Source organism: Hyposmocoma kahamanoa, unplaced genomic scaffold, assembly GCF_003589595.1.
Source record: "Hyposmocoma kahamanoa isolate Upper Pololo Valley unplaced genomic scaffold, ASM358959v1 93, whole genome shotgun sequence".
Lineage (NCBI taxonomy): Eukaryota > Metazoa > Arthropoda > Insecta > Lepidoptera > Cosmopterigidae > Hyposmocoma > Hyposmocoma kahamanoa.
In genome coordinates, this window is record NW_020654810.1 from 10,375,742 (window position 1) to 10,401,336 (window position 25,595).

Below are 25,595 nucleotides of genomic sequence, written 5' to 3' on the forward strand. Positions count from 1 at the left end.
ACGGTATTTGCAACAAAAGAGAAAAATTCCTGTCACTTTATCTGAAGGTTTATAATCTACCTACAAATTAGCGTGATTTCATAATATTTAAAATATGTTCAGTCCAGAAGTACAACACATAAGTAACAATAAAATGTTACTTTACAAGCGGTAACACCAAAAAAATACAAATTTACCTTTAGGGCAATCATTGCTGAATACAAACAAGAGATACACAATCGCAGCTCGGAGTTGATCAGTGAGCATGCACCAGGGCCACAGACGATTGAGGGAGATTGCGATATTGTCTTCTGCGAAGGCCTCTTTTGCAGTAGGACAATCCACCATTTGGCAGGTCATCGTAGTTAGAACCCAGTACACTGTTTTGAGGATTGGATTCTGAAAGTATATAAAATAATGATTAAAGATACACAGTAATAAAACTATTAATTCAAAGATCGAATACAAACAAAATTTCTTCGACCTGACAGTACTCGAACTAGCAACTGTACCAAACCGGGGCCACCACTCTACCAACAGATCTACATATCGAGTCAGCAGGTCTTACGAATTTCTCCATGTGTTTGTTATCGATCTTTGTATTGGGTTTTTTCGGATTTTATCGCTGTGGTTTCGCACAGTCACAGCTCCGAATCACTGTCAGGTTGACGGAACTTTTCTTTGTGTTCGATCTTTGTTCTAATAATTTTAACAAACTAGTGGAGTAATTTCACAAAAACCATATGGTATGTATGATATATCATGGTAGTGAAAACATCGTCACACCTTCCAACCCTGCCCCCACCTGCAATCTGGAACTACAATGCGCACTAAATGCACATATAAATAAAAAATTACAGAAAATTACCTGAGCAGCGTTCCTTAATCCTTCAGCGGAGCCATGCAACGAAAGCCGGTCTCTGGCTGCTTGTAAAGTTGCAAGCAAGACGCAAGGCAACTGTCGGTGAACCCCATACATACGAGCGGACGGGCTTATAGATAGGATGGACGAAAGGCATGAACATACACTAGTCCAGTGCTCGTCTGAAAATTATTCATAATTTATTAAGAAAGTACCAAACAAAAAATCACTACCACCATGGTACAATAGGACAATTATGGTAACTCCATACAAACGTGGCAGCGTACGTGTACGGACTCACACATTCGCATCATCTCGCGATACACTCGCGTTGCATAGTACAGATCGTCGCACTCGCCATTAATCATAGAATTGAAGCGGTCGTTCGATGTTTAAAAAATTACATCATACAGTAGACGTACTTATTATATAGATTTTAACCAAAATAGGAAAAATGTTACGTTCACCAAAAGACCACCTACCTTTACAAACACCGGGTGTCTATAAAGTGAACTGCAGTTGTAGGAGCTCGTATATCGGTCAGACTAAAGGAACAATTGTCGATCGTATGAAGGAACACATCCGAGCAGTAAAAAACAATGATGCACAGAAGTCGATTATAGCACAACATCTCACACAGACTGACACTAACCACTGGATCGAGTTACATAGCCCCCAGGTACCCTTGACAGAACGTCACTACATACCACGGTTGGTACGAGAAGCCATCGAGATCACGAAGTACAAAACATATAACCGTGATGATGGTTTTAAACTGTCCAGTGCATGGAACCCGGTCCTTAGTGCGTGCAGTAATAAAAACAAAAACACCTCGAGTTCAGTTTCGCGTGTGGATACAGTGAGTGTGGTTTGTGTGAAAAAAGTGAGTGACAATTGTAACGCCACAACAAATCGCGATGAAGGTAGTCGTCGACAGCGCAAGAGGGTAGACAAATATGTCTGCTGTTATAGCTGTCATCTGTCGCCGTCCAGTCAACCCGTGATCATGGAGCGTGCAACCGTTCCGAAATATCGGGAAAATAAAAAGAAGTCATACCGTGGTAAGAAACCTGATATTAGTGACAATCATTTGACGTACTTATTGTTTTGATTATGGTAATTTGAATAAGAGTGCCTCAAATTCAGAATTGTTTAGCAATCCATTTCTATTTCATAAATCGGTGATACTGGTAAAAGAAATATCATCACGTGAGTATCTATTCCATTTAACAAAGGTTATTTCAATATAACACGAGAATACTATGATGAACACTTTAATTTTTTCAAATTATGTTTAGAATCTGTAGGTACAACTAAAATAATAATATAAGAACCTTTAGGTTAGAGCAAAGTGTAGGCATTTACGCGCCGAACAAGCGGGAGTTGCCCTACTTGTCCTTATTATACTGTGCTACTACGATTCGTTTTACCAAGGAAGCTATCACAATCTAGTTCATAGATTCTCAAACCTTTTGGCTCACCGCCCACTTAGGTAAGATAAAAAAAAATTCAACGCCCACATCCACACAACATAAATGAAAACACGTAAATTCCGTACTTTTAAATAATGAACACATTCAGTTTTGCTGAAAACCATGATTTCTGTTACTTCGGCCGGGCGTTGAACAAACAAGCACCTGAGGCTTCATAAAGAGCCGAAACAAATGTCGGGTATATTTTTGGTGGCAGGTGATATTTTTCGAGTTTTTAGGTTTTCGCAATTGGAAATTAATGTTTTGAAAAAACAAATATACGCGATTTAAATCGGAAAAAATAGTTTCATTTCCTAAGTGGTACTTTATTAATTATGCGGAGGGAGAGTGGAAAACTTGACTGCATTAATAAAAATACAGCTATTTTGCACGACATAACCTTCACTGGGTTCATGAAGTAACAAATTAATTTACTTCCATTCTTACTACGTACATTTTGTAAATGTTTACTAGCAAATATCTCTTAAAAACACGTGAAATGCCAGACCAGCCAAACCAGACCAAATCCAGGGTCATGAACTAAATATAGCCTAAATCCTCTCCTTAAAGTAGCCATGCCCAGCAGTAGAGTATACAGAGTGGACGTATATTGACGATGAAATGTTCATGTGATTTGTATAAACGTAGACAATTTATGATTTTTAAAAATTAATCTTATCACAACATAATTTCAAATACCTTGACCAGACATAGTCTTCTTCTCCGATGAAAGCTTAATATAAAATTGTATCAACGCTTTACAGATTTCTTCAACCATATATTCTGGCTGGCAATCGTCTCTGCCACTGTCGCCAGCGCCTTGTCTTGCAGTTCTACTCGGATAAGGAAATTTTAAACTGTCCCAAAATACGACGCGCGATGTATCTTTGGTTCTATCAGGATATTTTTTGTTTGCAGCAGATTGAGCCACTTGGGTAAGGCAGTATAGTGACGCTAACTGAATATCTGAAAAAAAAAACATGATTATTTGTTATGTCGCTGCCTTTATACAATATTGCAGAATACTACGATTTCGAACTTGACATACAGTGACGAGCAGAGCAAACAAAACTTTATCGTGAATAAAGTAGAGATGAAACGGATATCCGGTAACTATCCGGTATCCAGCCTATTTTACTATCCGGCCGGACACCGGATGTTTAAAACTGCGAAAAATTCATAATCAGTACGCCAAATAAATTGATTTATTGATTAAAGATGATAGTTAAGATAAACAGCAACTACAGGACCGTTGATAATCTGTTTATTACTTGTAACTGAAAGAACTATGAAGTTAGATAACGCTATCTGCAAATTTAATACTCAAATTTCAATAAAGGCAAATTAGGGTGAATGAAGATCAGATTTTCTGCATGAAGTGGTAAAAATTGGTTCTATTTATTTTCATAAACGAGACCAGCTTCAGAGAGCTGTTTTTCGCTATAAATTCTTGCAAACTTTGTTAAATTTTAAGTACTACTTGTTATCGCCAGAGGACCAAATGAAAGGATCGCGATTACAATCAATTTAAACTGTCTTCAAATACAATAATACAATGTGTACCTACAATAATGAGACGTATAAGTTTTTTTTTTATTTCAGTGTGAAAATGCAATCATTCACTAATAAATCAGTCACGGCGATGCGCGCAGTAAACTGTTTACGGCAGTAGGTCAGATATCCGGCTATCTGGCTTAGATGGTCGCCGAATATCCGTTACGGCCAAATCACTATCCGTTTCATCTCTAGAATAAAGCACCCGTCTTTTTACGTCAAATTTTTATACGTAAGGAAGATGGGTGTTCTGTATGAGAACTCGGCTATTATTGTTTTATAATTTATTATATTATTGTATTAAAGGCAGCGACGTGTAATAAGATGAAATATCAAATTATTTATTCGGTCAGAATATTAAAAAGTTTCCAAGTAATCTAGCCATTACGCATTACGGAACTTTATGGCCCAGTATTAAGAGATTTGCGTGAATAGTATTTACAAACAAATTACACATCGATGTAAATAATACCGCAAAATCAGACAAATTTAACGTAACGCATTTGAAGTTGTACACGCTCTCGGCGGCAACTTCATTACGTAGTAGAACAAAGAAACGCTTCCAGTCTCAATTGCGCACACTAGTCAGATTATGGAAAACAAAGAACAGCAAGTTTAAATTATTCATTAAACTGTACATGGCGTTGGTTTTGGTTGTTTTCTTAAAGTTTGTTCTCGTCAGGCACAATAGATGGCGCTCGATAAAGTGTCGACCTAATGGTTGGTTTACACGTTTTAAGTGATCAAGTCTTTTTTTTTATTTGATTACCTTCGTGTTCTAGTGGCTTGCACACCGATTTCCATGGTGTCGCCATCTCTAAGGTCCAGGGTTCGATCCCCGGCCGGGTCAGTGCTGAAAAACTAACATTTCTATATTGCCACGCATCTGAGTGTTTGTGGTAACGTCGTTGTTGTTGTTTCCGATTTCCATAACACAAGTGCTTTAGCTATTTACTCTGGGATAAGAGCAACGTACGTGATGTTGCCTAATATTTATTTATTTAATATTTAATTAAATTTTGAACTTAATTTCTAGTAGTCTAATCATAACAAGTGTTTTAATAAAGCTATAAGTACTTTCACATTTTTCAAACAAAACTTTAGCCGACCACAAGCTTCAAACTTCAAGTCACGCTTACCGGCGAATGCCCGGGGTGCGGAAGGGTAAAAAAATAGGTTTGATTCTAATCTACTCTGCCCTCCTTATCATAATTAACTTGTACATTTTTAGCGAAATTTAGTTATTACCTTTTTTCTTTCAATTTTATTCAATGTTTATTTTTGGAGTTTCATTTCAACAATTTTCATAATAATATGCCTAGTTAAGTTCAATTTTATCATTTATTTAATATGTTTAACTGACTAATTATTGCATTGAATTACTTTGTAATTCAATTAATTTTTTATTTATGTGATGCATGTAAATAAATAAATATAATTTTTAACATTGCAACGCCCTACACTACAACTACAAATGTACAACATGATACGCAATAAAGAATTTGAATATGAAAAAAAAAAAAATAATAATAAATATATACCTGGATTAAGCAAAACGAGATCTACAACCCCCTCCAAATAGTTAATATTTATTTACTTTCAGATTTATTCTGAAGCAAAATCAACGTAATTGACAGTTTTTTAGGTGAAACTTTAGGTCCCAATATATCGAAAATTTCCGAAACACAAATGTGTTAATTGTGACAAGGAGGGCAGTACTTAACTACTTATCCACTAAATCGATGACTACTTAACAGCTGTTAAGTGATTGTTTACACGCATAAACTAAGTTCAAATTCAATTAATTACGGCGTCACTTAATACGTGTAAACCAGCCATAACATAGTTGCCATAAAACATTATGAAATATTTTGCTGCGCATTCAACAGCGCCTTACAATATTGAACTACGTAATTGATATCTGCATTCAACCATTAAAAGAAAACTCACAGACACGTGGATGCAGTACACAGGTACCCAGTTAATATGTACTTACCAATATCATCGCAATCCAAACACTGTAACAACGAATGGAAGAAACCTCCACCAAATGCCTCTCGTAACAACCTCCAGGTATTGTCCCCAGCCGTACGGTCCGCAAGTAGGGACCCAAGGAATAGAAGAGCTTGAACTCGAGTTGACAAGGACTCTGCCGTGCAAGTATCTGGAAAATATTTTTATAACCTACTGCAAAAAATATGCTTGAGAGGAAATAATAAAGATTATTTAACCTCAAAAGTCAAACATAATCAACTTTAAAAATTAAGAAATCATTAATCTTACCAAGGTAGTTAAATGAGAAATCATGATTATAACATGATCTAGAAGATATTCTTTCACACAACAATGTTTATACCGCATGAAAATGTATAAACTTAACGTAAAATCTGTATAATAACTATGTTATACTATTAAACATAAATTTATATAAAATATCTTTGAGTAAATGTTTTATTAACGAGAATTTAACTACATTTCTTTTTTTTTCCAAAACTAATTAGCAGTAGAGCTCCTTATGTAAGAGTTCGTACAGGGAAGTACTACCACCTTAACTATTTCTGCCGCCAGGAAGTAATGTGAACATTACTGCGTTCCGGTTTTAAAAGTTTGTGTGTAATTTCACACAGGCACATGCGACTTGTCAACTTATGTCTCAGGGTGACGGGCGCAGTGAGTGTGCCCTCAGATCTTTGGGATTTAAAGCTCTAAGTGGTACTGTAACTACTATGGACAGGCGTGTCGCTTACCACCAAGCACACGATTTGTTCGTCTCGTCATTTGGTTCATAAAAAACCGTAAGTCGCAAATTTCTTTTAATGAACAAGGTAATCCCACACAATAAACCCTCGAGCTAACGGACTCAACTGGTGTTGCAATAGTACAAGCAACAGGTGACTAATAGAGGAGGAGGTTTTTTTGTAGATCACTGGATCCACATCCAAGTGAATTCAGGCATACCATCTGGTCTGGAACTATGATATCCATGATTATGATGTCGGTTCACAAATGTCATAGTAATCACGTAACATACTCAAAACTAAAAATACGGTCGAATTGAGAACCTCCTCCTTTTTTTTAAGTCAGTTAAAAATACATGCTAATTTTAGTAATTCAACGAATATAGAGCTACGTTAGGAAGCAAACAGCAGGCGCTATCTCCGTATTGAAAGACGAATTAATATACAAAGCACGTGAGCGAACGAAACAATGGTCATAAAATACCACACTCGATAGATAAGGACACAAATAATAATTTATTGTAGGTGTTAGGATACGGAATAAAAATCTCTTTAAGGTGAGTAGATGGAGTAATTTCTTTTAAATCAAATTTCTTAAAGAAAAAGTTGTGGGTTCCATAAAATTAAATATCTGTTTGGCTCGTCACTGGAAACATAAATAAAATAATAAAACTGTTTTATTTCGAGTTTTTAGGTTTTGGCGATTGTTACACATAGGTAATGAAACTATTTTTCCGGATTTAAACCGCGAATATTTGTTTTTTCAAACAAACCAACCGTGACCATGGGACATATAAAGGGCCCGAATCGTTGGTTTGTTTGAAAAAATAAATAAACGCGATTTAAATCCGGAAAAATAGTTTCAATTCCAATGTTTTATTTGTATATATTAATATACCAATAATTACACAAAAGCTGAATTAAGGGACTGGTGTTTCCTTTTAGGCTTGATAGGGCCTGTGTTAAGAGATACCGCTATTCTATATATAGATAGGTACAATATTCAAATTTGCTCTTAATTTGAATATTGACGTCTACTAGAACAAGTTTTAAAAACATAGATAACATACATACATATACTTCACGCCTTTTTCCCATACATAACAACCAGTACGTTTACAGTACATTCAAACTTTAACAAATAAATATTGTAGATCGTAAAAGTAATCGTGCTGGCACTACTGGTAACATTTTATGTACGTCACCGACAGCGGACACTGATCTCCTCTAAAGCCATAATCCACCAATCTAAGTCAGTGCGGGGAAATTATACAAGTCTTAGAAGAGTTTTGTAAACCTTCTCATGTATTTTAACCATAATTGACATTTTATAAACAAACCTTCATCAAACGGAGTAATAGTTAACAGCAAGTTATGAAGACAGTCCGTCGTCGTGGCGAGGGTTTCGCGTACACACTTATGAGCCGTAGCGGCGTAAAGAGCACGGCATGATGCTCTTTGAATACGCTGATTTTCGGATGTAGTGCCGTTTGACCAGGATGTGCATCTGGGAATTTTATTTATATTTTCAACCATACTTACAGAATCTTAGTGTACACGTAAATAATGTTAATTACTTGATGTTGTGCGATGCTAAGAAATATGCGTTATGGGAGCCACGTGTATACTGCACACGACTTCTGATAATGTGATCATAAAAAGGATAATCTATAAGTTTATAAAAGCATTAATAATAATTAGCACGGAGCTATTGTTTTGAACTAGAACTCATCCCGTCCTCAATAAAGAAATTGGAAAGTATCACTTTTAGAGAAGTGACAAAATTAAAATATAACGACGACTATATAGATATAATTAATTACCTACGAGTGGCTTGCACACCGGTTTTCATGGTGTCGCCATCTCTGAGGTCTGAACTTTTCTGTATTGTCTTGGGTCTAAGCGTTTGTCGTGGTTGTTTCCGAATTCCATAACACAAGTGCTTTAGTTACTTACTTTAGGATCAGAGCAACGTGTGATGTTGTCTAATATTTATTTACATATTTATATTGAACTATTTTCATATTAAATGGAACTCTGTTATATTTAATAAAAGCGAAATATACCAGTTGGCAACAAATTAACAAAATCAAACTTTAAAAAGAAAAAAGAAACCATTTCTGAAAATAAGTATCGGTTTGTTTTTGCTTTCGTAAAAAAATTCACTTTCCGAATTTCGTCATTTTAATAATGAGGGTGCGTTATGATAACCTAGAAATGACCGGTACCTAGTACCTTATTTTCACTCACAACATGTACACATAATTATGTATGTATACATGTCATATAACAACCATGCTACAGTTCTTTAGGATGATCGGAATGACTCCCAGACATATAATTCGAGCCACCGTGCATTTTCGGTTTAAAATACTCAAAGATAAAAAATGTTAGATTGACAACAAACTGTCAAAGTAATTTTAAAGCTGGTATATAAAACGTCATTTCCGTACGTCCTTGTCGAAAATTTGAATTTGTAAAACATGAGAAAATTTTTCCTTCAATATAATAATTTTTTTGTACATAACAAAGCTAAGACGACCTCCATAGTGTTTTCAAGGTTTTCAAGGTGTCGCCATCTCTAAGGTATCGGGTCCGATTCCCGTCGATTGTGGTCCCGTCGTCATTTCCGATTTCTATAACACAAGTGCTTTACTTGCTTACTTTGGGATCAGAGCAACGTATGTAATGTTGTTAACAAGATTTTTGTGTCCTAGCTCTTTAAAAATAATAATGAAAGACGGTTTGAATTATGTGTCCGAAATTGTAGCTTACAATTTCGGACACATAATTAAAACGAGACGTTACTTACCTAAACAACAACCTATAGAGTCCCCGATCATTCCATTCTTGTATAGGGCAGCGGGCGAATGAGCTGACATTGTACAGCACTTCAGCAGTTGCTGAAACCAGCGCGGCAGTAGGCGGAGGTCGACCACGGAACGTGATTAAAGAAGGTGACACGTGGACGTCGCCGCACTTTTGTGATCTTACTTCTAGCTCTGAACGGCGTTCAAGCAATGACAATGGAAGATTTGGCTCTGTAAAAGTAATATGACAGAGATTTTAAATTGTTCATAAATAATATAGTATTCAAAAGTAAGAGACGAATATCTGTTAGTAACGCAACACACTCTATAGCCCCGCACTAGGGAAATCCTGAGTCGCGGGTGCCATGGACACCCACCATAGACAACCCACCCAAACTGACGACTGAAATAAATGCAGACCATACACATATTTCTTCCGGCCTGGCATTCGAACCTAGGACCTATGCGTGGCAGTCCGGCTTGGTAACCGTTCGGCAAAGGAGGCAGTAAAGTGCTCCATGTGAAAGAGTTCTTCCAAAGAAGCTGCCACCTTACTTATTTCTGCCGCGTAGCAGTAATGTAAGCATTATTGGGTTCCCGTTTTGAAGGGTTGAGGGTGCTGGTGAAATTACAGACCTATGGGACTTGTCAACTTATGTCTCCGGGTGACGGGCGCAGTGGTAGTACCCTTCAGATCTTTGCACTTTAAAACTGTGAAAAGCACTGCAACTACTATGGATAAGTGTGTCGCTTACCACCAGATGCACGACTTGCCGGTCTTGTCACTTGGTGTCATAAAACTCTCATTTGAGATAATCTTTGCAACCATTGTAACAATTTTTAAAAATTCGTTCAGGGGACAATGTTACGTTCTTAATAGTGAAACTTAGAAGTCATCAATTTAGAAGTATTTCATAAATTTTGAAGAAGCAATTTTACTGCACTACATAGTAAAAGCATTTGACAACTATTCAAAATTAAGTAAATTGTTTGACAATAAACAGTAGACACAAATTGATGGTTTGATATTTTACAATATGCATGGACATTTAAAACAGACATTTATAAATCAGGAGAGAGACATTTATAATCGGTAATACTGGTTTATTGCGTCACATCGGTAAAGGCGCAATACAACCTACGTACAGTTAATGATCGTTTGTTAAAAAAGAGACGGTGCTTGCCCCACCACTGACTTCAACAGTTAATGCCTCTATTGTTAGTAAAAATAGCGAAGAACATTAATGTTCAAACAAACAACACGTCAGTTAATAAACACCTGAGTTGACTGAAATATTTAAAAAAATTACAAATAAACCCTATTTGACAAGGTTACAACAGTAGCAAACGACTTTAAGAATTACCACACAGTTACGGGTTTAGCACCACTCGCCAAGTTTTAGTGAACAAACGATAATTGACCTAGTAACCAGTTGCTAAATTAAGCATCAACATTTCGCGTTTAATGCCTTTATTTGCAAATAAATTGGAATGATTTAAGCTTTCTTTTTTTGCTACATATTTAATAAAAAACATACCAATTTGATGATACACATTCTCCGAACATAACTTACCAAGAACGTTTTTGTACTCCTTTTCATTACACAAGTCCACCAATATGTTTAAGCAGTTATCCAAAAACTGGGTATCTTTCAATGTATTTAGAATTCCTGTTTCCACAATCTGAAATTAAAATGGTGTCGTTTGTGTTAAATGGCCGGGAACAGAATTTTAAATGAATTAGATTAGTACATGAATATAATCTCTGTCACTTGTTCGCTTAAGTCCACAGACAAAGTCAACAGATAACTAATACCTGCGCATGGACTTTAATTACCCGGAGTTTCTCATTTGAATTCAGTTTATTTTAGGCTTTAGGTAATCCAGTTAAGCTAATGCCATCTTGGGTAAAAGTGGTCTAACTATGATTCCATTAGATCGTATATTTAATCCGCACTTTTGTTTACATTTTTACATTCTACGCAGTTGTTTTGACTCGGTTATCGTTCCAAACAAAAGGAGGAAAAATAAAATAACGGAACTAAAGAAAATATATTTTTTGTGTTTTTAAGTACAATATCATAACTACATTTTATATATACGCTTAAATACTAATATTGTTTATTGTATCATTAGATATAATAAATACATTTTAAAATTTATTCGTTATCAAATAGACCCTAAAAATATTATTACCGTTTCTTTTAAGTTGCCTCTTAATATTAAGGATTTGAACGATTCTAACTATTCTACTACATTTAATATGTATCATATTTCTTGTTATGACTTCTCTATAGACAGTCAATACATTTGTATTTTCCCAAATTTTTCAGCCCAGACTTTTCTTTAAACGAAAACTTCGAATTAATTTATATTAAGTCACGATTCTATATCTAACCAGCCCCATTGTTATTAAACATTCGTTTCTAGTCTATCGTTACAAAAAGCTTTTGTAAAATCCTGGGTCAAATATTCAAACAAAAAATTGTAACGAAAAACAACAACAACTTTAACCTGTTCAGTTTGTTAACATCCATTTAGTGTCTAAACCCAAAACACGATTAAATTCATGATAATCACATTCCAATCACACTCCAGTTTGTCCATTGTGTACATACCAAATCTATAAATAATATGTTCAATAGAATTCCAATCTTACTAGCCTAACATTGATAAATAATAATTGAATCCGTCCCATTATATGATAACATTATCAATTTCACAATAAGAACCTTATTAGCTTTATCACTGTCAATCATTTGTACTAATATTAAAATTAATAGTGCAGTAAAATAGGAACATTATACATATAGTACATTTTGATTTATAAGCCTAAACAATACATCACAAGACTGTGATCCAATAATTCCACTGAATTAAATGAGATGCTTTGATTGTCTAATGATGTTGTTATCATTTTACAGGCAACATTCCGTCGGTTACATTTCCCGTTCTGTATTTCTGATGATATATTTTAAGCTACAAGACCAACGTTTTTTTAAAGTCAACAGTCCAGAATCAATAAGGAAAGCGGTACAGCATTTTTGCATTACAATAAACAATAATGAATCATAATATACGGTACATTAATTTTCAGTGCCAACCAATTTGGTTAAATTATATTATAACTTATTAAATTTAAGAAAAATGCCTTCTTTGTTTTTAAGCATGACACTTCGAGGGTGGTATTCTAATTTTGAAGAAGTTCTTCCGCACGGTTCTACTTCAAAAGTGCTCAGAATGACTGTCAGGCTTGCCACTACTATCAATTGTGCGAATCGACCTCCTGAAACACAAATATTTAGTTATGAATATTACATGACGTTTCTTAAATGGCTCGCGTCACTAATATCCTTTAATAACACGAATATTGATATCAAAGTCATTACCAATGAAACTATTCAGGCATCTCAAAGTAAGTTAACTTTTAAACTAACAATAAGACCGTTAAACATAGGATATTTTAAAAATATCCTCAAAAGCCTTTGCCAAGTCTCGCCAATTATGTTTTCGTAAATATGACTATCTTAAAATCACAAAGACAGTTGTGACTGGCGATAACAAATGGGGTTTTAACTGACTTAATAAAAGATCATGCTGTATTATTAGCAAACTGTCAAGTTTTCTAGTACAATCGTATGCAAATAATAAATCATTTTCTCATACTGTGAATAATGTTTAAATAACACGACGACTTTTGTTATTTGTCTTACAATGGTTGTTTTATGTTCATTTCTTAAATCACCATTTAAAAACAATGAGAGATGCCTGCTACATTCATTACATTGGAAGAAATCACTTTATGGGATAAGCTCGCCTTTGTACAAAACGTTTTATTTCTTTGTATACATTTGTTTTGTTGTACAATAAAGTGTTTACATGTATATATACCTATTTGTTATAAAAGTTCTGTTTAACGATGCACATTAATAGTAGTCACTATAAGACTTTCATACATCGCTGAGTAAAGTACAAAAGTCAACATGGCTCCTAGTTTACCATTTACCAAAATTTCAATCAGTCATAAAAATAAATTTAGTAATTAAAATTACATTTTATATAAGTTAATCTAAATATTTACCTCCATAGCAGTATAGACTATTAAAAAATGACTACGTACCTGGACAACTCCTCGGACCATCGCCAAACGCTATAAACCCAGCCGGGTGAGCGTCATTGGCAAACCTCTCTGAGTCAAACGTGTCAGGGTCAGCGAAATGAGCTGGATCCCGTTGAATGCAACAAATTGGTATAAGAACATTCTCTTTCATTTTCAGTTGCAAATCAGTCCCTGGTAGAGCACAAGACGAAGTACATAGACGGGTGGTCAACGGCGTAGGAGGATGCAGCCTTAACGTTTCACACATAACCTGCAAAAGTAACTTCATCGAAACCGCAGCATCATAATTCAATTCGCCAAACTGTGTCAATTTCTCCTTTATCTCATTCCGCAATTGATCTTGCAGCTCTTTGTTCTTGGCCAAATGGTATAAACAAAACGACAATGTGGTCGCCGATGTTTCTAAGCCTGCTAGCATGAATATGTACGAATTGGAAGTGATCAAATCATCAGTCATTTGAAAACCGTTTAGGTGAGTTTTCTGTACATTCAACATCAGTTGGAGAAAGTCATGTCTTTCAAATCCAGTGTTCCGCCTCTCATCAAGAACTTGCTTTATAATACGGGTGAAGAAGACCTCTATTTCGCGGGAATAACTGACTAAATTTAACATTCTAAACAACCTAGGAAAAAATGTACGGGTATATCGTTTCAATATGCGTGACCGTGAGGGTTCGAGAGCTTTTTGGGCCATTTTCAGAAAAGGCGAGTCGGCATTTTTTAAGGAATCCGGATTAACCCCAAAAGCACAACTGCCGATAACATCAGTCGTGTAGCGACTCATCAGATCAGGTACGTCGACTTCCTCCAGGGAGCCCTGCAGTAAAACACTTTTCAATGTCTCCGCACACTCTGCGATTAAAGGAAACATAGCTTTCATCTTAGCTGAAGAAAATGTAGGAGTGACAATTTGTCGCATCGATTTCCACTCAGAACCGCTCATGTTGGCCAAATTGCGAAGTAGAGGTTCCCGCTTTATGTCCGTATTAGCCGATATACGATCACTGAAACATTGAAACTCCTTGGTACATATATTTTTCACTATATCCAGATCTATTATCATCAAAGTCGGTCTTCGCGCTTGAAATATGCCCACATATTTTTCCTGCCTGAATTTATGATACAAGACCTGCAGTGTGTCAGCGTAGCTTTTCCTCATGGTTAGTGTCGCCCCGAAATTTCCAAATATAGGACATGGTTCTCTGTAAGGCACATTCCGTTTCTCCCAGTACTTCCGTCCGCCGGTAGAGTAGTGATAAATTCCCAAAAGGAACGTAAGAACAAATATTATTACTAAGAGAATAACAGTGATCAACATTTTGCACAAACTATATGAATCCAATAATCGTGACAATGATTGAACACATCCACTACAAAACACTATTTTTCAACAGGCGGCGAGTCGGCGGCGTTGCGTGTAAGTAAACAAAACAACGTAGCGCGTGTGCCAGTCAATGTGCGGGCAAGTCGCGCGGGGCGCCTGCTGTGCCGTTCTGCAATGGAATGAGGCGTATCGCCGGTGAATGTACAGATAAGCCCTACAGGCTGCCTGCCCAAGGACAATAGTGTTGACCGTTGACGTACGGCGCCAATATGTGTGGGCTCTCACACTCCAATTTCAATCATATCAATATTCATCAACATCGCATCGTTATCATTCGTTGCATCATTTTCTTGAAGCATATATTACATAAGTAAAGACGAATTCATATTTCTTAAATTGTAGTACGTAATATGTACCATGAAAAATATATTTTTGAAATTCTATTTTGAGTAAGTAAAGTTCTAGTTTGATTGTGAAGAAATTACAACATACAAAAGAAAAGTAAAATATTGCATTTTGAATAATAATAAAAACTAACGCATTCACAAATAATAAATACGCATTATATTATTGTTGGATTATATACAAATAATCTTATACCTAAGTGTCAGGCACACGTATGTTGAACAATCTAGGTAGTTCCCATAATACATTAAAGCAATGTGTGTGGTCTCGTCGCTATTATTATGTTAACACCAACAGCATACTGATCATCTGCCGACCTCATAATATACAAACAAAGAAGTGATTATGTGAGCGCAATACTTTGTGCACTTCTGATTATTTTTTCTATGACACATTCTGATTAGTAAAAAATAATGTACATTTTGTTATTGCAAATAATATAACAATGGCATTTCGCTACATTGTAAAAATAATTAAAGTCGATACAAAATTATTAATACATTGACTGCGTTTGATTTCGTTTTTGTATTTTTAAGCATTTTTATAAACGTTAATAAAAATAAAACATAATAGAATTGCCAACGTAACTGAATTGTGGGTCTATAATTTAAAAAAGCGGACACATAATTGAATCTACTAATAAGTTTATCTAGTTATTTATAATATCATAGAATATGAATTTTTAATCATTCAAATATGTCTCAGTTTACAGATTGAGATGCTATTTTAAGCAATTGTTTAATTTTACCGACAGACATTATTAGTAACTTTAACTACTATGCATAGCAGCAAATATAGTCTTTTTTTTATAATATCTAGTGACGGGACGAACAAGTCGTGCGCCTGGTGATAAGCGACACGCCTATCTAAAACAGTTGCAGTGCCATTCAGAGCTTTGATACCAAAGATGTTATGGGCACTGCCACTGCGCCCGTCATCCTGAGACATAAATTTACAAGTCCCATGTGCATGTAATTTCACCAGCACCCTTACCCTTCTAAACCAGAACGCATTAATGCTCACATTATTGCTTGGCGGCAGAAATAGATAAGGTGGCAGTACTTCCCTAGACAGACGCTTTCACAAGGAGCTCTACTACTAATAAATGATGTTTTACTACCATGATATTCGTTATTATTTGTGAAATTACTACAGTAGTTTTTTATAATTATTAATACAAAAATCGAACACAAAAAAAATCCTTCGATCTGACAGAATTCGAACCTGTGTCAGTATGGCAATCTGATAAATTATTTATATAAATTATTTCACTCGGAACACATTGCGATGTAAGAATCTGTCACTTACTATACTGTAACAATAGAAAGAATTTAATAGACACTCACGTCAGTATGTGGAGAAACCCGTGCAGAAAGTGTTGTAAGCAGGGTCGCAGCAGCAGTTCGGACCACGTTGGCTTCGTGATCCTCGGAGAAGATATCAGCTGCGTATAGAGCCAAGGACTCTACCGGGATCGCTGTATGAAAACCATATAACTTATAGACAATTGGGACGCGAACAAGGAAAAAAGTAGTTAATGTTGCTATGGCGTCCATAGAAAGAAGTTAGATTCGATAATTCCCAAATAATAAACAACGAACCGTTTTCCCACATATAAAAATTTTAAAGAAGGCATGTCTGTGCTTTGTGAAAAAAAAAACTTAAACTGAATTATAATGGTGTTAATACCAAATATTAATTAAGATTAGTTTTAAAATTGACTTTTAAAACAGGATGTAAATACTTTAAAACTGTCGACCTTTCTACAAAACACCGGCGACATACGTACTAATATATATACATATACTAATATATTATATATAATATATATATAATAATATATATATATAAATATTTTGTGACACACACACACATAAATATTTTGTTTTGTTGTTTGTTCGCGAAGACGGCTTTAATATTTGAATTAAGTTTTCATTTATTCATTACGAAACTTGTAGGTTAATATAAAACATCATTTTACGTTACTATTTATAATGGTCGTGAATTGTGCTGTGTACGGCTGTTTATCATCATTTTCCGAAAGATGAAACGAAGTAAGTAAAACTTATGTCTGAGACTCATTCAGTTATGATTTTCATTTATTTACTGCAGAGTAATATATGTATGTATACAAAATACACGACGCAAGAAGACGTCGGTTCGAATCCGACCGGATCGAAGGAATTTTTTCTGAGTGTTTTTTCTGAGTGTTCGATCTTTGTATTAATAATTATAACAAAAAAGTCATATATATTGGAAAAATATGATTTTTTTCAAAATGGCACTTTTTCCATGACTCAACTCTACATAATGCTGTTTTTGCTAAAGTAAATATGTAATGTACTTGAACGAAATGAATGTAAAGACTAAGCCGTTCCTATCAAGTAACAGGAAAATAAAAAAATACTCAAACTATTCATGTATTCATTATTTTGTTTCACGACTAGATTCGAGTATAATGAGGGAAAGGAATAAATCCCCGCAAAGAAAACATATTTTCCTTATAACGGTATCCAAGAACAAGCACGTTCATCATTCCATACTAGTCAATATAACATGGTGACGATTCGGAAAAACAAAACCCAATTTAAAATAAAATCCATTTATTTATTTCGTAATCAGTAAGAACAGGATAGATTTAATTTCAGTTTAAAGCTGCCAACTATTGTCGTCATATGAATTTACAGTTTAAAGCTGCCAACTATTGTCGTCATATGAATTTACGTATAAGTTTAAGCAGCAGTCTATGTGCGTTGAATAATTTGATATACTTAAATCAAAATTAAATCTTCTGCCTATTTCACTAATGACGAAAGAGACAGATGCAATGAAGAAGAAAAGATGCATGAATACTTTTAGGTCTAGGGCAAACAGAAGGTCAACAACACATAGAAATGTTCATTAAGTCATATATTGCAAATTCGTTTTGGTACAAATGTAATTAAAAACTGAAAGACAGAATTGAGCAAAACGCTGATAAATTCATGAGAAATGTGAAACTGTGGCATGTACAATCAAAGACATTCAGACATTACACTTTGCCGTAATCATCTTATCATAAGTCGCATAGAGTTGACTTTAAATCTAAAGTGTAAAATGAGATATGCCGTCGTCCGTCCTTTCATTTGATGAAAGATGTTAATCTCTGTGATGGATTGCGTTGTCTCATAATATTTCGAACAAGGCAAACAATATTATAGGATATGCCGTCTGCGTAAGGCCTAACTGACAGATAACAGGAAAACGACTTGAAATACTTTTATTACCTTAACTTGACTAATCATGTTTTGAATAGGTTTACGAGTTACAGTGTTAAACAACATACGTATATAATGTTAGTTACTTCAACAATAGTGCATATGTCATGTGTATTCTTAAGTTATTTGCTCATAATTGAAAATAAATGACAACTTCCTTTAATGTGCTCATTGTTGAACTATCTGTACAAGACAAATAATATAATAATATCTAATCGTTTTTCTTTCGTGTGAAGATTTGCCCAGTCAATTCCACTGTGTGTGGGTCTGTACCATTTAATAAACAAAATGGAACGTAAACGTGGCTATTTTCAAAATGCAAGTTAAGGAGCATTATTTATCCACTGTTTCATCCATTTCAAAGGCATTAATTATATTGTGAAACTTAATAATAAGCCTGTTATTGTAGTTATTGTCTCCTGTATTCGGGTCTACTGGAAAATATATAACTATATAACATAGTTTGTGCCAAATAGCATGGCAGTAGCGATCAAGCACTCCTTCCTACCACTGTATACATCAATTGTGAAAACTATACACTCCAATGTTCCTAGTAATGTGCGAAAGTATTATCGTTAGCGTATCGTGGTAGATGTCACTTTGACTTACAGCTGACATCGGGGGTTGTAAACATTTAAATAGTTTAATAGTAAGGAAACATATTGATTAAACTGTAACTCGACCGATTGCAAGCCCAATCGAACGCGGAATACAGTTTAATAGATTTAAACGGAAATTACCTCAAGATTTTGCGCATCTGACATGAAAAGCGGGTAAAAACAAACATTCGTTATTTTTTAGACGCTTATAGTATTTTTTATGCATAACAAAAGGAAAAAGATTAATTTTATATTTGATACATCAATGGTGAACTTACAGACACATGAGACTTGTCAACTTATGTCTCAGGGTGACGGGCGCAGTGGTAGTGCCCCTCAGATATTTGAGATTTAAAGCTCTGAGTGGCACTGCAACTTTTGTAGACAGGCGTGTAGCTTTCCATCAGGCGCACGACTTGTTCGTCCCGTCACTTGTGTTATGAAAAAAAAACTATTTTGAATTTTTTTTTATTTATAGTTATTATGAACCGAGTTTTAAATATCAGTTTCATTTAAATCTAGTATATTATGCTAACGTCATATAATATTTATTTATTAATAAACATACATACATACACATCATTACAATAATAAGAAATATAATAATCTTAATTACAATAATAAAAATGTGATGTATACAACCATTGACTTACAAATAAATACAACATTCAAATTGACAGAGTAATATGCATCAATTTAATTTATTTTTTAAGTTACATCATTGCCTTTTATTAAGTTAATCATGCGATGCCAAAATTGCGACAGTTTTTTAAGGAATTGGCGATCGGTCGCTGCGAATTACGTATTCAGGATGAAAGTCAGGTGAATGATCGCTATTGCCATGATATTGGGCACAAACTCAAACAGTATGTTTGCGTTTTCCTTTGTTTTCCCTGTGCAATAAATTTATAAATAAAAGAAAAAAAATGAGATAAAACACAAAAGGGTAGAAGTAAGGTATATCTGTATAATTTGGTTAGCTTTTTAAACAAACCTTGCAAAAGCTGTGGTAGAAGTTGCGTATGGCACGCAAGCGCAGCCATTACATTTAACGCGGCCGCTCGCAGATCGGCACGCGCGCCCTTAGCACAGAGTACCACCGTGTTCACCACCTCGCTACTCCATAGCTCGCTCCAGCGCTATTAAATGTCAAACAAATGTGATAGAATAAAGTGATCACATACAGACATAAATACACCAAAACTTTATAGACTTCCGCATGCAGCGGATATAATGTACATATATAAAAAAAATATTTGATAAGGTTTGCACCGATAACACGGATTATTAAAGAAAATTCTTATTGTGTTCATCACGCTGATAAATTACACGCTTATCGAAGCACGTTATATCCCGGAAATGTTTTCAGCACTTGTTCTTTAATGCGGACATGAGTTATGCCAAACAACGTGAGCATTGTATGTAAAGTGAAAACAAATTAATAGGGACAGTGGGACACAAAAATAGGCCTTATTCATTTATTCAGAATTATTTCATTATATCGTTACATGTATATAATCATTATATCGTTAACAAATATCATAAACCTATTAATACCTACTACATTTAGTAGCAACAATCCTCAACGGCATGTAACACTTAGTTTTAAGATGGACGTAAAACTCTTTTCAAGCACAGCAACATGGCTGGAATTTTTCCATTAAAACCCCGTTAAACTAATCCACCCGGCCTGCTTTCACGATCACGTCTGCAATGGTCTGTGGAATGTCGATATATTCATAACGTGGTGTTCACACTGCGTTTGGAATTGACCTTTAGGCGCTATGTTAACAGAAGTGAGAAAGCACCTGTCATAATCGGGAACTACACTCATTTACAAGTCAAAAGTAATTCGATGTAGTATAGTTTAATAGCACCAATTAACATTTGCACAGGTAATAAAATTGGAAATAAGTTACTTTGCTACTACGCGAGCTCAGTGAATAGCTGCGATTGTGGTGAATGTTTTTTTCCATCATCATCACGAACCAAATATATACTCGACACTTCTCTAGGAGGCATCTTCAGGAGTTGTTGATTGTACGAAGTTCGGCCGATTCTTCTGCAGAGTTCGCGGAGGCACAAAGCAATTTGCTTCCATTTTCATTAACATGCATATACGCAAAGAAACGCCTAAATCTACTAATTACCTGCACAGGTATCCGTTCTTCGTGTATCTGCCGTAACAAAGCCAGCAGTGCGAGTAAAGCATCAAGTCTACACGATTGGCCTTTTCGGCCTCCACCGGCCGCGCAACCAGCTAGAGTCGTTGTTAACACTGTCATGCTTTGCACTAGGGTATCTTCGGATAGCTTGCAGTAACGGGAGTTAAGAGAGTAACGTATACATCGTACCAGCTCGTTAAGATAGCCTGGAAGTACAAACTCACTTCAGTACAAACTCACTGCCCTGACCCACAATTTAACAGTGCCATCTTTACTGATAGTAGACTTTTGTGCGTGTAAGTTGTATTCCTGCAATTTGTATTTAATTTTGTATTTGTGGTAATAAATAAATTATTATATTATTATTAGTATAATTTAGAACAATTGCAGCTATCATCGCATAAGTGGTGTAACACAATGAAATGCATATAGAAGATGATGAGGGATTTAAAATTATCTAAATTCATTTTATTTATAGCAATCGTATATCACCAATATATAATTTTTATTTTCATTGAAAATAGCATTCAAATATATAATAATAATGTACTTTAGTATAATTCACGAAGAAATATTGTAGTGAAAAAAAAAACGTGGGTTCCACCACTTTTGCACAGATAGCCTCAATTACTGTTAGAATGCGTGAAATCAATTAAGGTCCCACCAATAATATAACAATTACTCATCATATCTGGGAATTAGGATTACAATCATGAAATTGACTTGGAAAACGTAAGTCGACAGTGGAAACTTTCTGAAGGAAGTTTCCATGAACACAAGGTAAACTTACCTAGCATATGAAAATTTTTCAAATCAATTTTCTGCAGACAAGTGAGTAGGATCCTCACTAGACTTTCCAGCCTGTTGCTATCATAGTCATTATGGTATTCCAATATAACAACGCATTTAAGGAGAACTTTGACTATATGAATGTGCAATTGAGTAACTTCAATGCTTTCTTGTGGAGTCTGTTCCAGGTATAATTCGTTGCGACTTAGAAGTGATATAACGGACGCGTCGTTGCCTATGAAATATGTTTTTATCCAGGCGATTGAGGTTCCTTGTAACAAAATTTTACATAAATATACAAGTGTAAAGGACTGTACGAGCTGGTAATGCAGTTTGGTAGCAGTGGAGCTCCTTGTGAAAGAGTTCGTCCAGCATTACTGTGTTCCAGTTTTGAAGGGTAAGGGTGCTGGTGAAATTACAGGCACATGGGACTTGTCAACTTATGTCTCAGGGTGACGTGCGCAGTTGTAGTGCCCCTCAGATCTTTGCAATTTAAAGCTCTGAGTAGCACAGTAACAGTTAAGGCCAGGCGTGTAGCTTACCATCAGGCGCACGACTTGTTCGTCACTCGATATTATAAAAAAAAATTAAAATATTTAATAAAAATATTACTGTTTAAAGATACGTAAGTAATAGGCGAATATAAATAGCACCCAAGATATAAGTCAACATTACCAGAGATGTAACAATCGTCAAAGGTGCCTTGTGCAAAATAGTTAATTAAAAAAATTTTGGTGATAGCTGCATTTTTAAAAAATTTAAAAGTTTTTTTAAAGTTTAAAAAAACATCAAAATAACAGGCGACCCTAAGCCCATTAGCGAATCATGTAACTATATTTATAACAAAAATATGGTATGGGATTATTAGTAAGGTTTGACAAGTGACATTCCAAGGAAGGGATAATACAAACAAACAATGAAAGCATTTATTGTTGATTTTTTGATTAGCGTATATATAAACTCACCATTATCCGGTATATTGTTTATATAAGATATTATGAAGTTCAGTAAAGTGACGAGTAATGTAGTGTCTCTGGATGATGCTGGCGGCGCGTGAAGAAATCGCCGCATATGTTGCCATGGAAGGGAACCAAACTCTCGGATATTCACTGACGATAGTTGTAGCAGGTGCGTGTAACTGTTAGACATTAGTAAATTTTAATTACGTAGTTAATGATATTATGTAATAGTTACAATATATTATTCGTATTGAAGGGCCTCTACGATAGAACCAACACAAACAATGGCACAGGGAATTTAGGGACGCCTCCAATTGTCGCAGCCAAGCTACGAGACGTTGCGGTGCATTAAAACCAGCAATGCAATATAAACTTTATCCTCTACTAGATAAGGGTACATTTCTTTAAAAAAAAACATATACAGCAAACGGCGTCTGCGGCATCGGGATGCGTCGGGCGCACTTTATATAATATAGAACATATGGGCTACTAAATAAAGTATATATTTCTTCTAACAAAAACCAAAGTAGCGCTGCAATTTGGGGCAACCCTCGCCAATGACATCTTTATGATGCCAATGATATTTGCTTTATATTGCCCATGTGTATACATTGTGGGCACCACTTTTCATCAGAAAGACCGTCTTTGTATGTGTGCTGTTTGAATAGGTACCATAAATAAAAAATAAAAAAATATATACAACTGCTTTTAACCTTCGGCGCAAGGTCAACTTAATATACTAATATACTAAAAAAACTAAAATATCACTAATTACCAACGAATTAAACGAATACGATACGCCATTGTTGACAAACAATTGTGCAAAAAGGGAAGACTAATAATTACAGTTTAATTAAATAGTACATTATATGAATTCCAATGAAAACCCACCTTTCCAAAGTGTTAAGTGCATCATTAACTTGTCTATGCGATGTAGCGTTCTCTAAATTCATCAAGGCTTTTGCACTGGAAAAACAAGGGCAGGCAGCACGTAATGCCGCAAGATCTTTACTGGTAGGACGGAGTGAAAGGGGCGCGGGGGGAATAGGCGCATCTCTTAATACACGAGTGCTCCCTTCAAATGCGCACCACCAGCGAACTCTGATGGCTGACCGCCACTCTTCATTCGATAGTAGCCATTCTGTTAAGAGGTAAGATAAATGTAAATAATCATTAAGGGAGAACAGCAAAAACGCAAATTGTTCTGTTCAAAATGCGGGCAATTTTAACAGTTTATTGACTTCAAAACAAGACAAGATTTGTTCTATTTACAGTGAAGTGGGATAGTTTTCATAAAATTTTACAGTGTGTACTGAAAAAGTTGTAAAAAACTGTTTGTGAAAATTTCTTAAAGTGCATCTAAAGGTTTCATAAACAAGTACGAACCCATAGAAGAATGTTCCGCATTACAACTAGTCTTCCAATAACTGTTAACAATAAAGGGTAAATTGGTTCTTTCCGTAACGCTGTGTGGCAACGCCGGTATCCGGCGTCGCGATGCGTCCAGCTCTTGTAGCGCGAATCCAGACCATGCTATTAGAGATAGGATCTGTGATGACATTAAAACCGCTGACTCGTTCGCAGGGAAGACAAGGATCACTGAGAATAAGAAAAACTGTGTTAGTCAACATGATTAAGGCACAAAGGGTTGAAAGGGTTGTAACCCAAACAAGCCGTGACCATGTTCACGGCAGTAAAACAGAAAACTTCAGGTCCACAAATTTATTTCAAGTCTGTTAAGGAAAGAAAAGGTAACAAAGTAAGGCCCAAAAGGGCCGAGATATACTGAATTACAGATAAGTTTTTATAGGTACATAATAAAGGCTGTAGTGATTATAAACTTATTAAATTTGGCTCATGATTTAGATTATATTATAATGACTATAAACTTAGTAAAGGAATCAAAATTAGACGCGATTGAATTTAAATAGCTCCGTACGCTGTCGCGATCGAGCGGGGAGTGACAGTGGAACGAAACAAAATCAAAATGCGAGGCAAAAGAACTATGGTACAATTTAAAATTATATTTAAATACGAGTGGCCAGGCACAGGATAAAGGCGATAAAAAGGTGGGATGACGATGTAAGGAGGTCACACCGTCACAGGGTTCATACTTGCACCAAAAGATTGTGTACCATATGTAGTAAAAAGTTACAAAATGCCCGTAAACTTAGAATAGGATAGCTTTAACAGAGAATACATCATACGCAGCACAAACATTTAAGCAATATGTATGAAACTTTCATAAATTACTACGCATGGCCCGCAAGTACAGTATTTTTTAATAATACCTAAACAAGTCGTGCGCCTGATGGTAAGCTACACGCCTGTCCATAACAGTTGCAGTGCCACTCAGAGTTTTAAATGGCAAAGATCCGTCACTTTGAGATATAAGTTGACACGTCTCATGTGCCTGTAATTTCACCAATACCCTTACCCTTCAAAACCGAAACACAGTAATGCTGACATTACTGTTTGGCGGCAGAAATAGGTGAGGTCGCAGTACTTATCTGCACGAACTCTTTCACAAGGAGCTCTACTAACAGGTTTAACTCTAACAGG

General features: G+C 35.4%; 2 protein-coding genes across 2 annotated transcripts in view; both read right to left on the reverse strand.

Moving 5' to 3' along the window:
* The window catches only part of LOC113237674 (rotatin-like), a 47,190-nt gene that overhangs the window by 6,514 nt on the left and 15,081 nt on the right, over positions 1 to 25,595 (reverse strand). The window contains exons 16-29 of the mRNA XM_026474283.1: positions 24,420 to 24,632; positions 23,925 to 24,174; positions 23,040 to 23,212; positions 22,076 to 22,345; positions 21,271 to 21,491; positions 20,115 to 20,259; positions 16,611 to 16,741; positions 10,990 to 11,098; positions 9,418 to 9,646; positions 7,946 to 8,112; positions 5,864 to 6,031; positions 3,013 to 3,279; positions 848 to 1,023; positions 177 to 378 (exon numbers count right to left, since the gene is read on the reverse strand). Of these exons, the coding sequence (XP_026330068.1) occupies positions 177 to 378; positions 848 to 1,023; positions 3,013 to 3,279; positions 5,864 to 6,031; positions 7,946 to 8,112; positions 9,418 to 9,646; positions 10,990 to 11,098; positions 16,611 to 16,741; positions 20,115 to 20,259; positions 21,271 to 21,491; positions 22,076 to 22,345; positions 23,040 to 23,212; positions 23,925 to 24,174; positions 24,420 to 24,632 (2,721 nt within the window). The remainder of the gene's footprint in view (positions 1 to 176; positions 379 to 847; positions 1,024 to 3,012; positions 3,280 to 5,863; positions 6,032 to 7,945; positions 8,113 to 9,417; positions 9,647 to 10,989; positions 11,099 to 16,610; positions 16,742 to 20,114; positions 20,260 to 21,270; positions 21,492 to 22,075; positions 22,346 to 23,039; positions 23,213 to 23,924; positions 24,175 to 24,419; positions 24,633 to 25,595) is intronic.
* LOC113237581 (cytochrome P450 6a2-like) lies at positions 11,558 to 15,192 on the reverse strand. The gene is made up of 2 exons (XM_026474149.1): positions 13,536 to 15,192; positions 11,558 to 12,701 (listed from the first exon to the last, which is right to left on the reverse strand). The coding sequence occupies exons 1-2, from the start codon at positions 14,851 to 14,853 to the stop codon at positions 12,538 to 12,540; spliced, it is 1,482 nt and encodes a 493-aa protein (XP_026329934.1). The 5' UTR covers positions 14,854 to 15,192; the 3' UTR covers positions 11,558 to 12,537.

What these genes read in the sequence shown, in the direction of transcription:
- LOC113237581 (XM_026474149.1), bottom strand. Translation starts at nt 14,853, where the DNA reads ATGTTGATCACTGTTATTCTCTTAGTAATAATATTTGTTCTTACGTTC. An exon ending in TGGTCCGAGGAGTTGTCCAG is followed by an intron (nt 12,702 to 13,535) that starts GTACGTAGTCAT and finishes TTTGTGTTTCAG; the next exon opens with GAGGTCGATTCGCACAATTG.